At 42.1% G+C, this 15,401-nt stretch overlaps 1 protein-coding gene across 1 annotated transcript; it reads left to right on the top strand.

Annotated features, from left to right (window-relative positions):
• On the top strand, nucleotides 1,290-7,673 carry LOC100738412 (olfactory receptor 10A2-like). Its single transcript, XM_021062316.1, is given in 2 exon segments — nucleotides 1,290-5,408; nucleotides 5,411-7,673. Coding segments are annotated over 2 exon segments (951 nt in total). The 5' UTR covers nucleotides 1,290-4,972; the 3' UTR covers nucleotides 5,926-7,673.

The raw sequence follows: 15,401 nt of genomic DNA, 5'->3' as shown, positions 1-15,401 counted from the left end.
AGTGGCCTGGCTGCAGGTCCAGCCAGTAACGGCTCTTCCAGGACAGGGAGTGCGACCTCCTGGTTCCTCCTCTGGCTCTTCTGGCAACAGAGCCAAGCTTCCCCAAACACCGAGGGCGTGCATGAAGCACAGGGGTCAGGCAGAGCGGAAGGAGGCCGCTGTCCCCACTGGGCACAGGTAAGGCTCTTAGCAAGGCCGACTAACCAGGGCCCCTCCCGGGTTCAGGTGATCACGGGGACGAGGTTTGGCAGGGTTTTGTTGGACGTGTAATTCTGTTCCTTTCCACTCGGGGAAGATCTCATCAGTCTTCTCCTCCCTGGGCCCCAGTTTCTCCCCTCTGTGTCATAGGAGAAGTGAGATCTGGGACCACAAGCAGCCTGAGATTACCCAGGGTAACTTTTTTCCCGTTATGTCCTCTAAAGCTTTCTGTGTCAGAAAAAGTTCTGTCCCTGCTGCTGTGACAGGACATATTCCCTCAAGTCCTGATTTTCCTCTGGCTAACTCAGGGAAGACCTGCCTCAGTGGACCATTCTTGAGGCAGAGCACATCAGAGCACACTGCTTCTCGAGGACAATTCTAGAAGAGTGGGTTCCTTCTTGGGACAGTCAGTCGAATGATTAGCAGAGGGATGTTCCTGCAGAAACTCTAGAGGGACTGACAAGGAGCCTGTGGACCAGCCCTGGGCTACCAGGTTCTGCAGTGTCTCCCACCCTCAAGTTGGGCTGCTGGCCACCACCTCAGCCACAGCAATGAGGGATCCAAGCCACATCTGCGACCTACACCACAGCTCACGGCAACGCTGGATCCTCAACCCACTGAACAAGGCCAGGGATCAAACCTGCAACCTCATGGTTCCTAGTCGTATTCGTTTCACTGGGCCATGATGGGAACTCCTGGAATTAATTTTTATTTGGACTTTTTTGTATCTATACTCACAAGCAAGATTGGTCCATGGGGAATTTTACATGTATTGTCTTTTCAAATTCTGAAAAAAAGACACATGTTATTGTCATAATTACAAATTATAAATGGATAAGCATTTTAAAATTATTATTTGTGGGAGTTCCTGTTGTGGCTCAGTGGAAAGGAACCTGGCTAGTATCCATGAGGATGCAGGTTCAATCCCTGGCCTTGCTCAGTGGGTTAAGAATCCGACGTTGCTTTGAGTTGTGGTGTAGGTCACAGATGCAGCTTGGATCCTGTGTTGCTGTGGCTGTGGCTGTGGCTTGCAGCTGTGGCTCTGATTCCACCCCTAGCCTGGGAACTTCCACATGCTGCAGGTTTGGCCCTAAATAAAAAGGCAAAAAAAATTAATGTTTACAAGATATGTCTTTTTTTTTAACTTTCAAGCTACTTATATAATTGTATTTAGTATGAATGTTTGTAAACAGTATATAGTTGGTTTTTTTAACTCTCTTTGTCAAGTTTTGTCCTTTAATTGTGTATTTAGAACTTTTGTATCTAATGCAATTGTAGATATGCTAAGAGCTTATGTCTGCCATTTTGTTTTTTTGTTTTCTCTTTTTCATTTCTCTGTTTTCTTTTTGTTTAGGTTACTTGAACATTTGTATGATTCCATTTTTATTTACCTATAAAGTTTTTGAATATATCTCTTTGTATGGGTTTTTTAGTGTCTACTGTAGGTACTGCACTATGTATACCTAATTTTTTGCAATCTGCTGATGTGGTCATCTCCCCAGTTTGAGGGATTATAAAACCTTACCTTCCTTTACATCCTTTGACCTCCCCTATTTATGATTCTCTTCAATATTTCTTCTACATATATTTAAGCCATATAAGTGTTATGAATTTGTTTCAACCACCAACCATAATTTAGAAAACTTGAGAGAAGAAAAAAGTCTATTATATTTACCCATATTTTTGCTTACCATTTTGCCAGGACATTTTGAGTATTTATTACGAGACTCTGAATCTTATTTAAACCCGCCGTCTTAGCTGGCTTCCTTTAACACTGCTCCTGCAGAGAAGGGGAATGGGAGGGCCGCTTCATTGCTGCCAAGAGAAGGCGGACGTCCAGGCTCCCCGCAGTGTCTCCAGTATCATCAAGACAGGGTGGGATGGGAGACTTCCTCTTTGCTCTGCGGGGATGAACGTCCTGGCTCCCCACTAGGCCTTCTCTAATACCACCCCAGCAGGTGGGTTGGGAACCTGTTATAGCTGCTGAGGGGAAAATCTAAGTTTCCCCGTGAAGCTTTACTGCTGTGAGTGGAGGTGGGACCACAGTTTTTCCTTCAGTGTTGGCTGGAGTAGACGGGCTATTGTCTAAAAGTCTTGCTAGACTGGCATTTTCTTGGTCCTTTGACGAATGAGAGCAGACTTCTGTGCAGGACCTTTTGTCTATGCCTCTTGGCATTTCAGTGTTGCATCTGCAGCTCTAAATTGGGGGTGCGTGAGGCCAAAAGAAAACCCAGTGAACTCAGGTACCTAGCTGGTAGCTAGCTGGTCTACCTTCTCTTCTCCATTTCTTGCTATCTTATGTTTCTTTCATAAATAATGTGCAGGGTTTTTAGCTATACTTAGTAGGAAGAATAAGGAAAAGCAAATCTACCCTATCTCCTAGACCCAGAATTTCCTGATTTATTCTTTCCTGTATGGTTGAGCCAGAGTTTTTGTTTGGCTATGGTTTACAAGGTGTGCTTTTAATTGTTTTGTTTTGCTTTTATCATTTTCAAGATTGGCTACTTAATAGAATTTTTCCTTATCCTCAATATTTTTTAAAAAATTATTAATATAAAGACACATGCTTGTGAGAATCTTTTAATATTTATTTTGTTTGTATTTAGGGACGCTTTCAGTGCAAGTCATGTCTTCCTTTAGGTCAGAGATGTTTCTTCTTCTGGGTCTTCTTTGAATGTTGTTTTTCTTCTGTCCTTTGTTACATTATTCTGGAATGCCTATTAAATTGATTTTTATTTCCTGCACTTTACTTCATAATTCTTCTACGTTATTTTTGTCTCTTCAGTAACTTAAACATAGTTTCTCCAATGTGTATTCTAAATCACTAGTTCACTTTCCCTAAGTTTCTAGTACTGGGCTCTGTAACCTCTTCATTTGATATCCCGATTTCTGCCCAGGTGGTCTTTTCTGACCTAAGACTGTCATCTTCATGACTGCTTATTTGATTTTTAAAATCTTACAAGGGATTTATTGAGGATATATATTAAAACAATTCAGTTCTCTCCAGCTTTTCGCAGACTCTGTTTTGAGAAGGGGAACAACGACTCTACTGTCTTAGATTCACCCCATCAATCGAAGCCGTGGTGCCTTCATATCTCACATGACTTCTCTGTTGCTTATTTTGAAACACATAGGGCTGGCTTGTCTAGTAATGACACTGGGAGAGTTTCTAATTGAGATGCTGTATTTGCTGCATCATTGATCCATTTATTATTTTTTAAAAATGTGTTTTGTTTTTCTGAAGTTGAGTTAAAAGCTGTAATTGGCTTTTCTAATTTTTAATGATTCAGAGAAACCTTAGATCAGTATGATTTGGTAAGACTGATTTTCTCTTCCTGCATAGATGTTTTGGAATTTTATTTTAAATATAACCTAGAAATTCAAATTATTCACCATGATCTGACTAGTATTTGGTCTCTCTTCATTATTTAGCCACTCTATTGCTTGAAAATGGATTTTAGGTGAAAACAGATAGCATTGAAGAATGCGAGTGCCACCTGGTCTTGCCGATCCCAGGCATACAGCTTCTGACACCTCCCAGCCCCACCCGCTACCATCCGTTCTCTTAACAGTGTCAGCGTGATCTTTCTACAGGGCTTGTATGACAGTGTCACTCCCCTGCTTCAAATGTGCAGGTGGCGCTCTTTCTATAGGACAAGGTCTGAATTCCTCAGCACAGAATCAAAGTCCTTGGACCTAGTGTATCCACAACATTGATCATGTCCTTGTTTCTCTTTTATTTGTGTCAATTCTGGGGTTGTTCACTGTTCCTAATAACGTCTTACTTCTGTCATTAAACTTGTTTTGCTCTTTCTGTAGTTCTCTAACCATATCTAATTCCTTTTTCATTTATCCCAGCCTCTTTGGCCCATATCGTTTTCCAACTTCATCTCATAATGTCCCCATTAGAATTCATTACATTAAATGTAGCAAAATAACAGAAGAGCCTTTTGATAATTGGTTACAAATTAGAAACAAATGATGTCAACGCTGCTGTCTCCTTTCTTCTCTCTTCACTGCGATTTTGTAAAACTTCCAGTTGAAATTCTCTTCAGTATTTATAAGATAATCTTCAGATCAAGTCAGAGCAGTTCAGTGAAGTAGTTTAATAGAAATCAGAGGACTTTGGAATCCAATAGATGTGGTTTGAATTCCAGATAAGCACTTTAATTGTTTCATAACTTCTCAGAGATCCGTTTCCTCACCTGTAAAATGCACGTACACAAGGACAACGTACAGGTGTGATTTAACACAATGTATGCTAGCTCCTTATTCACCTCCTAAATTCTAGCCAGACAAACAAGATTTGTGAAGGGTAGAAAAGTTATCCTAATTACAAATATACTTCTAAAGTTCTGATAAATTCACACATGTGTGTTCTATAATAAAATCATGAACACTGGATTTGTTTCTCAAAAGTATAGATGTTTTCAGGAATATCTCTGTCTCCCAGAACAGGCCCTGTGGTGACCCCTTGAGGGGCACATGGCTCTCACTAGGCATGGCCTCTTTGTATGGATTAAGGGACAGATAGAGACATATCAGTCCTTCCAAAAGCTAACGTAGGTCCATTTCAGGGCATAGGCTGTGGCCATTCTTCCTTGTGTTTTTATCAGTAGACCACACAAGGCCCTTCCTCTCCCACTGAGATCCTGATCTTGCCTCTTTCACTAACACTGCGAAGGAGTCTGAAAAACAAATCCAGAATCTGACTCTTCCAGTTAAGAATCTCGCTCCATCACCACAGCTGGGGATTCCTTCCCGTACCGTTTCTATGGCTGAAGGCAACTGGACAAGAGTTGGTGCATTTATCCTCACGAGTTTCTCTTCCCTCCCTCCTGGAGTACAGTCCTTTCTCTTCCTGACATTTCTGTCCGTCTACCTGGTCACCCTGATGGGGAACGGCCTCATCATCCTGGTTACCTGGGCTGACCCCATGCTGCACAGCCCCATGTACTTCTTCCTCAGGAACTTGTCCTTCTTGGAGATTGGCTTCAACCTGGTCATTGTGCCCAAGATGCTGGGGACCCTGATGGCCCAGGACACAGCCATCTCCTTTCTTGGCTGTGCCGCTCAGATGTATTTCTTCTTCTTCTTTGGGGTTTCGGAATGCTTCCTCCTGGCCACCATGGCCTATGACCGCTATGTAGCCATCTGCCATCCCTTGCGCTACCCGGTCATCATGAACCCAAGGACACGGGCCAGACTGGCTGTTGCTCCTGGTTTCCAGGCGTTCCTGTAGCTACGGTGCAGACCACGTGGCTCTTCAGCTTTCCATTCTGTGGCACCAACAAGGTGAACCACTTCTTCTGTGACAGCCCAGCGGTGCTCAGGCTGGTCTGTGCAGACACAGCATTCTTTGAGATCTATGCAATTGTTGGAACCGTTCTCGTTGTCATGATACCCTGCCTGCTGATCCTTTGCTCCTACACTCGCATTGCCGCTGCCATCGTCAGGATTCCGTCGGCCAAAGGGAGGCACAAAGCCTTCTCTACCTGCTCCTCCCACCTTCTTGTTGTCTCCCTTTTCTATGTATCTTCAAGCCTCACCTACTTCCGGCCCAAGTCCACTAATTCCCCTGAAAGCAAGAAGGTGCTGTCCCTGTCCTACACTGTTGTGACCCCCATGTTGAACCCCATCATCTATAGCCTGAGAAATAATGAGGTCAAGAATGCTCTTGGCCGGACCTTCCGCAAGGCCCTAGACCTTAGAAGCTGCATCCCATAGACATTAAGAAATAAGACCAAAGTTTATTAAATGAAGGACAGTCTGTTTCATATTTGGGACTCCTCTGCCTTGTTTCCCATCTTCACTGTGATGAAACCCAGCTGCTGAAATGACTATTGCAAAACTCAACGGGGGAAAAAAAAAAATCCAGGATAGAGGTGGTTTAGGGTGGTTTAGTCCCAACACTACCACCTAGAAACTTCCTTTGCTTGCTTATTGTAGACTTGCACTGTTTTTCTTATTGGCATTTCAACACTTCTGTGGCCCAGCAATTCCAGAGAGTAACATTCCTGTGTCCACACTGTGAACAGAATAAAACTGCTTTTAATCTTAACGTGGGAACACACGTAGTAAAGGAAGCAAAACTCATGAAAAATCACCTTTTCGCTTTGTCTTTCTTTGGGCAAATCTGACTCCATTCATCAGAGAGGAAACCCTGTGAGTCCTCCCAGTGCATAGCTCTCCTCACTGCCTTATTTTACTTCTCATGCCCTTGAGGCAGTGTTAGTTTTGGTAGCTCACTGGTATGTGGTATGGATCTAGGAAAGTGGATCCATAATTCCCATACCTATACCTTTAGAACCCCAACCATCCTTTTATTCCTCATTCTGTTTTTCTCAGGAGCAATGACCTGAGGTTCCCCTGGCTCTCTCTCTAGCCTCTATTCAGGTCTTTACACCTTGTTGTAGGAATACAATTTCAATCATGGTACTGCTTTCATCAAAGATTAAGATGGATCCAGCTAACTCCAACATAGCTCTTCTTTAACCACAAAAAAATTCCTCATTCTTTTTATAACTTCATATGACTCTATTTTCTAGATTTACCATAATTTATATGAGCCTTTTATATTTACAAAAAATAACTTTATGCCTATGCTTTTAAAAATTTCTGCCAGTGTATCTGACACACAGAAATCTGGGAATTGCCTTTACCTGGCAAAGTGTATGTACACACGTAGTGTGGCTATATCGGCGAATTTCCTCCAAGCGTACTGTACCATGCTGTACTCCCAGTAGCAATATATGAGGGTTCTTGTTTCCCCACAGCCACATCAACAATATTTGTCATCAGTCATTTGGAATTTTGCTTATATAATAGGTTAAAAATCATAATTAGATTTTAATTTGAAAGAAATAAATTTGAAAAATACAGAGGAAATAGGCATGCATTCCATTTAGACTTCTGAGTTCATAGTTTAGATGATTAGCAGTTGAGGATGTCTTGTACTATATTTCCTCTACCTGAAAGGTTCTTTTGAGCTTCATGTTAACCAGATCCATTTCTTTCATGGCCCCACCCCAGTCTCTCAAGCAGCATAAATTATTCTCTCCTACATGCATCTATTCCAAATTTGTCAAAAGATAAGTTCATTTCTGTATATAATATACTGTAATTGTTTCTGCATTCCCCCATTGTACCTGTAACTCCTTGAAAATGAGAGCTGCACAGGTGTTTAATATGACACAAGTGTTCCTGAAAACCATCTCTTCTGCAAAATTCACACTAAAAATACGACGGGGAGAGAGGGTTAGGGCAGACCACTCAAAATACATGTGACATTGAGGTCAGAGTAGTAACAGAAAGAATAGTTGGAACCTGGAGAGACAACAGAGATGGTCTAGGCACACAGCTCAGTGATGCTAGCGATCATTCAACAAGCATGATAACATAGGACGAAATTGCCAACAGTGGAGGGGGAGGGAGTGGGATGGATGGAGAATTTGGGGTTAATAGGTGCAAACTATTGCCTTTGCAATGGATAACAATGAGATCCTGCTCTATAGCACTGGGAGCTGTATCTAGTCACTTATGATGATGGCACATGATAATGTGAGAAAAAGAATGTATACATGTATGTGTGACTGGGTCACTTTGCTGTACAGCAGAAAATGGACAGAACACTGTAAACCAGCTATAATGGAAACAAAAATAATTATTGTCTTAAAAAGCAATTCTATGTAGAAAAAGGATGTTTGGTGCTGAAGCAGTGCAGATGGGTGCGATGCTCTGAATCAGTGGGGAAGCCCTTATAAGGCCAGGGGAGTCAGGACCACTTTTCAGGAGCCACCAGCTGCACAGAGCAAGTGGTACCCCTCTCTGTGGATGGAGCCTTAGGTAAAATAATGCTTTTAAAGTGTTCTTAAAAGCAGCTAGTAGAGCTCCTGACATTGGACTCGGGACATTGACTTCAGTGTGGTTATTATTACGGGACTCAATCTATCCTGGTTTACTTTGCCCAACAAAAATGTTATATTACAATGAAATCAGTCTCCGTTTTTTTCAGTAGTATGTGAAAGGTGAATAACTGAATGGGTAATATATCTAAAGCTTTGGGGTTGCTGCTTCTAATAACTATTAAATTATAATCCATATCCCTCATATGCATCATTATGTCCAGGGAAATGGTACTTTTGCAGCTACATCATTTTTTCTCGTTATCTATTCATTACAGCTGCAAATTCTCATTTTTATATAATAGATTTCATTGACATTTGTCTTCCCCTCTAAACTGTATGTGCCATGAGGCCAGGGACAATACCTATAAAATTTACTGCTGAAACTCCAGTGCCTGACTCACGTTAGATATCTGATAAACTTCTGTTGAGTGAATAAACTAACATGCAGATTGGACCTTGTGCACGTGTTCTTTGGCCACTGGAGCCTAAAATAACAGTTGCTCCTCCCCTAAATGCTAGTAAGCAGGACTTGAGAGTGAGGATGAGTGAAAAGGGGCAGAGAGAAGTCATGTAGCCATTTCTGCCCTCACACTGTGTTTGGTTGTAACCCCAGCACACGTGTGTGCTAACAGGGATTTATATTATATGCTAAACAATGACAGGGGTTATCAAGGGGAACAATAAATAGTTGTCTTTTTTAATCCAGTGAGTCGCCTCTGTTACCAACTGCAAGGTGAAGGTGCCTTCCTCATCAATTAAAATGGAAAATCTCCAGTTACAGGTGGAGGGTGAGGCAGAACATCAGTATTTCAAATATGCCCTGTGGCAAAACTCAAGCACATGTGTGCATGTACCGTGCCACATACCAAGCCAACAACGAATAAGTCAGATCTGGCGACTGCTTTCCATGAGAAACATGCAACCAAATGTGTTTTTGAAACACTGTACGGAATGTTCAGAGATGCGTTAGAGTCTTCAGATTAAGCGCTAACCAGCTGGATGAAATTTTATCTCCCAGTATGGGCAGCATCTTACTCTCTGAACTTCAATTCCTATTCCAGAAGGGCAAGGATTTTGCAATTGTTAGATTTTCTCATCTTAACCACACGTTAATAGCCTCCCCACCCAAAACATCCCCTACCCACTGCTTATGGTTTTCATTAATATCCTCCACTTGGCTTCAGCATGATTATTGAGTGCTTCTCTCCATGCCTGAACACCTCTCTTGAGTCCAGCTCAGAAACAGCCTAAGAACCAACCCAGTGAGAACCTGAAATGAGGGGAGTTGTGAAAGAACATTGCGTGAAAGAACCATCGTCATCTTAGACACCTGCACTCCCATAGTCACTGTAACACTTTTCACAGTAGCCAAGACGTAGAAACAAAGTGTCCATCAACAAATTAACAGATAAAGAAAACGGAATACACACACACACACACACAATGAGGTGTTAGTCAGCCACAAAAAGAAGGAAACCCTGCCACTTGAGACAATGTGATGGAACTTGAGGTCATTGTGTTAAATGAGATGTCAGATAGATAAAGACAAATCCTGTATAATTTCACTTACACCTGGAATCAGGAAAAAATGAACTCAGAGTAGAATGGTTGCCAGGGCCTGGGCTTGGGCGATGTTGGTCAAAGAGTACAAACTCAGTTTTAAATCAGTTCTGGGGATCAAATGTACAGCGAAGTACCTCCAGTTAGGAATACTGGATGATATACTTGAAAGTTGCTAAGAGAGCAAATCTTAAATGTTTTCACCACAAAAAAGCAAATTATGTGAGATGATGGATGTGCTAAGTAACCCTGTTGTGGCAGTCACGTCACAATACAACATGTATCAAATCATCACATTACACACCCTAAATGTACACAGCATTACATGCCAGTTATATCTCAACACAGCTGGAATAAAGTAAAGAATACAGCTGCTCCCTAGTCTCTCGGACGGAGACCTTGGAGAATAGACAGACCGCTGAGTTTTGTCTTTCTCTTGTAGCCTCACGAGTGCTGGAGAAGTTGGAGCTGCCGTCACATCCTTCCTCCAGTTACAGGGTTGTAGAATCTCCATGAATTTTTGCACCCCTGAGAACCCTTCAAAATTCCCCTCTGTCAGAAAATGAACCTTTGACTTCAGCTGAGCAAGAGGAGGCATTGAGGGAATCACTTCCCTACGGTGAACAGCAGGGACCAAAACAGTCCTGAGACCCAGCCTGGAATCCTCTAGAGGGGTTGGCACAGGCCCAGCCCAGAGCTCCTCTGGAGGGACTAATGCCGCACAGTTCGGAGCTCTTTTACAGACTGGCCTGGCCACTGCCCAGGCTTCACCCGGGGTGTCTGACACAGCCCCGCACACAGCTCTGCTGAGAATGTGACAAGCACGACCCAGCGTTCAGCAGCATGTGGACCAGGACAAGCACTGCCCGGAGTGTCTCTGGAATGACCGCACAGACCCCATCCAGGAAGTTTCCAAAATGCTTTGCACAGACAGAGCCATGATTTAAGGCTCCCCTGGAGTCACTCATTCTGACATAGTCAAAAGCTGCTCTAGAGCAGCTGACAAAACCCAGGGCTTCTCTGGAACGTGATGCAGGCAAGTCTCGCTCACAGGAAGTAAGTAAAGGGGGCCCAGACCTGAAACCTCTAGTAAAGAGGATGAGGGCTCGACATGAAAAAATGTATCCTCTCTGACACATTTCTGAGAGATGAGCAAGGGGGTCAGGTCTCAAGTGAAAAACATGGAGTTTTGTAGGACCTGACAAACAGAAGTGGGACAGAGGGACCCGGGCAAGGATAGAAGCCCGTGATAAGACGTGCATGGTGCTTTAGCATGTTCAGAGTGCCTGCACATCTATCATCATCTCATTCCACACCCACAGCCACCTGTCAGATGAGTGGGGCATTTATAATAGTTGTCATTTTATAGCTGGAAAGAAGTATGACTCAAAATAGTGTCGTGTCGGTAGCTCTGTGTCTCTCAGATAAAACAAACAATAACCAGAACTTTAACTCCAAATGTACGGCTCCAAAGTCCTTGCCATCATAGCCACGTGGTCTCAAACGATCACGCGTATGGTAGATTCACAAAGTCCTCTTAAGTGTGTTCACTAGCTCTTCCGTGTTAAACAGAAGTAGAATCTCCACGATGTTGTGTCTGGAAGGGAACCATCTGGGTAGAGACGTGGCTGGCCAGGCCACCCCAGCAAGCATCCCCATGATGCCCCATTCCCACAAAGGTTCTCTCTTCCCCCTCTCCTATTTAGCAGGAGAAAACAAAACTAAAAACAAAAGAGAAAAGGGAAAGATATGAAAGAGGAGGGAAGGCTAGATCAAAAGAAAGAAATACAAAGAGAAGAAAGAAATAACAAAAGAAAGAAATACAAAGATATGAGAGGGAGGCAGATGGCAAATCATGAACTCATACTGTGGTCTGAGCAGCCTTAGGGTCCTAAGAAGAGGCACTGGGGGGGGGGGGCTGTTATAGGGAGGAGAAAAGTGAAAGCAAGTAGGGCTTTGAGCCCCTTTCCTACCCTTATTCATCCACATTGGACTGAGGTCCCTGAAAGATTTGGTTTTAAGGAAAAGAGAAGAGCCACCTCTGCTTTAAAAGTCAGAAAATCTACCCTTTTGCATATGCAAATTCCCTTGGCTTCATTAAGGAGAGATTCTCATTAATAAATACTGTATTCGGGGCCTGAAAACCTTTTCTTTCCTATCCTTTTGTCACATGCTGTCTAGTGTCTAAGTCACATCATCAGGTAGGGTGTCACTAGGAAATTCTCAAACTATGCTGCATTTTTCCTCTGGTTTCAACTGTGATAGGTCTCAGCTACACTTCATTGGATTGCTCTCTGTCTGTCTAACACGGCTTTACCAAAGGTTGGATTGAGAGGTTTTTTGAAAAAATAGTAGTATCAATAATAATAGCTATAATGACAGTAAGAATTCAAGTGTTTATTGTGTTTTATAATTCTAAACTTATTTCTTTATCTCTTGCCAGGCAAAAATCTAAAGTATTGTGAAGAGGATTTTGGTAAATACTTAAAAAATAATAGTGATTTTTTGACTCTATCATGGAATCCCTAAGAATCGCATGACAAAGAACTTCATTAACTTTTTAAGATACTAGTATGTTAAGCCAATTAACTGATGGCGTTAAGATAAATGTTAATTTGTAATTCAGCAAACATTTATGTTACTTTGTGGGTTCAGGGCAACGTAATGTGGATATAGTGATGGATACCATTCGATTTGTGGCTTCAAAGAGTGCGCAACGTGCAGGAGAGGACACATATAAAAGTAATTACGACACAAAACCATTGCTGTAATAAGGGTATTTTAAAACCAATGGAAGAACACCACAGAGAGAGTAATTATACCCAGGTGGGGGATGGGCATGGTCAGAAATGGTTTCATAAGGAAACTGAGGTTAGATTTGAATTAAAGATTGAGGACCGATACAAGTTATCTACATTTCACTGAGGCATCTGAGAACTCTTTCAGAGGCTTTGTTGCTACATTAAAGAGATATGTTTCAGATGACAGTGCAGATAACTGTTTATACCCAGCCCATGTCTGAAATAATTTAAAGTCTCTGATAGAAAAAAATAGTTTTGCTATTTGCCCAAATAGTAGAGGCTAAAAACTGATGTCAAGCCATTTGGCTATATGGCTTAAGAGATGTGCCCCAGGCTCTTGGCTCTGTCTTAAGAAGTATTTCAATTAAATATTTGAGAGAAGTGGATATCCATGGCACAGTGAGTGGTGAAAAGCTGTTAGAATAAAATTGTAAAAATAGCTGCTCAGCACATAGCAAAAAATTTAGCAGAATAAATACACCATGGAAAATAAAACCTGATGTACCACCTATGAAACACACACACACACACACACACACACACATCTTATTAGACTGTAGGCTCAGCTAGAGATTCAATAGTGTGATTAAACTGCTGTGAAAATTGCTATACCTTAGGCTGCATTAATCACTAAGCACTTGGAGTTAAGCATGCTGCTAGGTGGTACAAAAGATACAGTGATGAATGGATACGTTTCTACTCACGGTGTTGCGTATATAATAAATACATGCATACATACACAATTATAAAAATGCTCAAATAGAGGCTTCTACAAAGTGTTTTAAGAAAGTAAAAGAATAATCCCTTAATCTGGCCAAGGGAGGACAGGGAAACTTTACAAAGAAAATGATGTTTCAACTGAGACTTGCAAGATGAGCACACAGTGATACATAATGGCAGGAAGTGATTTCTGAGAATAGAAAAGCATATACATGCATGCAATGAGGAGTGAGAGAATGTGTGCACAGAACGGGAAGTGTTTTGGTACGATCAGGGCATCAGCTGTGTAGGATTGCAAATTGGAATAAGCAACTGTCAGAGAAAAAGACCTTGCCAGAGGGTTTGGTGTTCCAGGGACAGTAGGGAGCCACCGAAAGATGGTCAGCAGGTGAGTAAAGTAACCAGATCGGAGTTGCTGTCAGAGCGCACCCAAGACAAGGATGGTTTGGAGAGAATGAGCTGGAATCAGGTTCCTACGATACTCCAGGCCAGAGAAAAGGAGAGCCAGAACCTAAAGGCAGTGGTGATAGGAATGAAAAAGGTGACACTGAGTCAGGGTTTAGGAAGAAAAATAATCAAGTTTGTAGAGGGGAGGTGAAGGATTTTTATCCCAGTTCCTGGGTTATACAGCCAGGTGGTATCCTTTCATGAAGTGAGGAAGATAAAGGCGGGGGCGTAGGGTGTGTGTGGAGGAAGCTGATGAGCCTAATTCATGACTCTTATCAGTGTTGAAGTCTAAGGCTGTATTGTTGATGTGTATCATCTTTTGTGTTACATTCCTAGCCAATGGGGCTTACTGTGCCTGCACTCTGTCTGTAGAGATATTTCCCTGATTAGTTTCCATATCTTCTTCATTCTTCATTCATCACTCAATAACGGTTGACTGGGCGTCTACCTTGCAAGGCATTGGGATCACAGGGTGGCTAACACAAGTTCTGCTCTCAAGGAGTGTACCACCTAGAATGTGAGATGCAGACATATATTCATGGTTCTTTTAAGATAAGGACTGTGAAAGTATATTTCAGCTCTCCGATGGTGCTAACACCTTGAAACTTTCTGCCCCTCTATAAGTCATCTTGCTTTTTTCTCCTTCGCTACCATCCTATGCCAAACCTTCCAGCCTAGTCTCACCTAAGCTCAATTCATTCCCCTTCTCAGAGAGTGGGTGAAAGTGCCACCTTGTTGTCAAACTCCTGCCCTGGAGTCACACTGCCTAGGAAGCATACCCCGATGCCAACACTTGCTGGCTGCCTAACTTTGGGACAATTACTCCGTTTCTCTGTGCCTCAGAGTCCTTGGCTGGAAAGTGGATCTAATAATAGTCCCTACATCTTCTGGTAGTTGTGAGACAAACATAATACTTGCAAAACACTCAAGGTGCTGTCTGGTACTGACCTGGTGCTCAATAAATGTTCATTCTTACTATGAAAATAAGTAAGGTATCAAAAGTTTTCATAAAGAAGTGATGCCCAGCTTGAGGTTTTTAAAATGAATAAGGATGAGCAACATTTTTAAATAACTTTCTCATTATTTTTTCTCTTTACCCCCCTTTCCTTCACCACCCTGACTTCACATCTTTCACTTGCTCAGCCCTTACGCAAATATCATCTTCTCAGTGAAGCCATCTGTGACCTCCCTGCACCCCCAATCCTATCTTCTCCACTGCTTTATTCTTCTGCATTATTTTTTAAAGTATAGTTGGTTTACAGTGTTGTGCCAATTTCTACTGTATGGCACAGTCTCTCTGTCTCTCTCACACACAAACACACACATACATTCTTTTTCTTATACTATCTTCCATCATGTTCTCTCTCAAGAGACTGAATATAGTTCCCTGAGCTCTATGGTAGGACCTTATTTTTTGTCCATTCTAAATGTAATGCATCTACCTACCCCAAACTCACAGTCCATCCCACTCCCCCCCCATAGGCCTTGGCAGCCACAAGCCTGTTCTGCATGTCTGTGAGTCTGTTTCTGTTAGTAGAAAGGTTCATTTGTACAATATTTTAGATTCCACATATAGGTGATATCATATGGTATTTGTCTTTCTCTTTCCGACTTACTTCTCTTAGCACGAGAATCTCTAATTGCATCCATATTGCTGCAAATGGCATTATTTTGTTCTTTTTTATGGGTGAGTAGTATTTCACTGTATATATGTACCACATCTTCTTAACCCATTCACCTGTCGATGGACATTTAGGTTGTTTACATT

The sequence above is a fragment of the Sus scrofa genome, chromosome 9 (assembly GCF_000003025.6).
Source record: "Sus scrofa isolate TJ Tabasco breed Duroc chromosome 9, Sscrofa11.1, whole genome shotgun sequence".
In the NCBI taxonomy this organism is placed as follows: domain Eukaryota; kingdom Metazoa; phylum Chordata; class Mammalia; order Artiodactyla; family Suidae; genus Sus; species Sus scrofa.
Note: the sequence above shows the minus strand (reverse complement) of the source record. Positions and strands in the feature narration are given on the sequence as shown.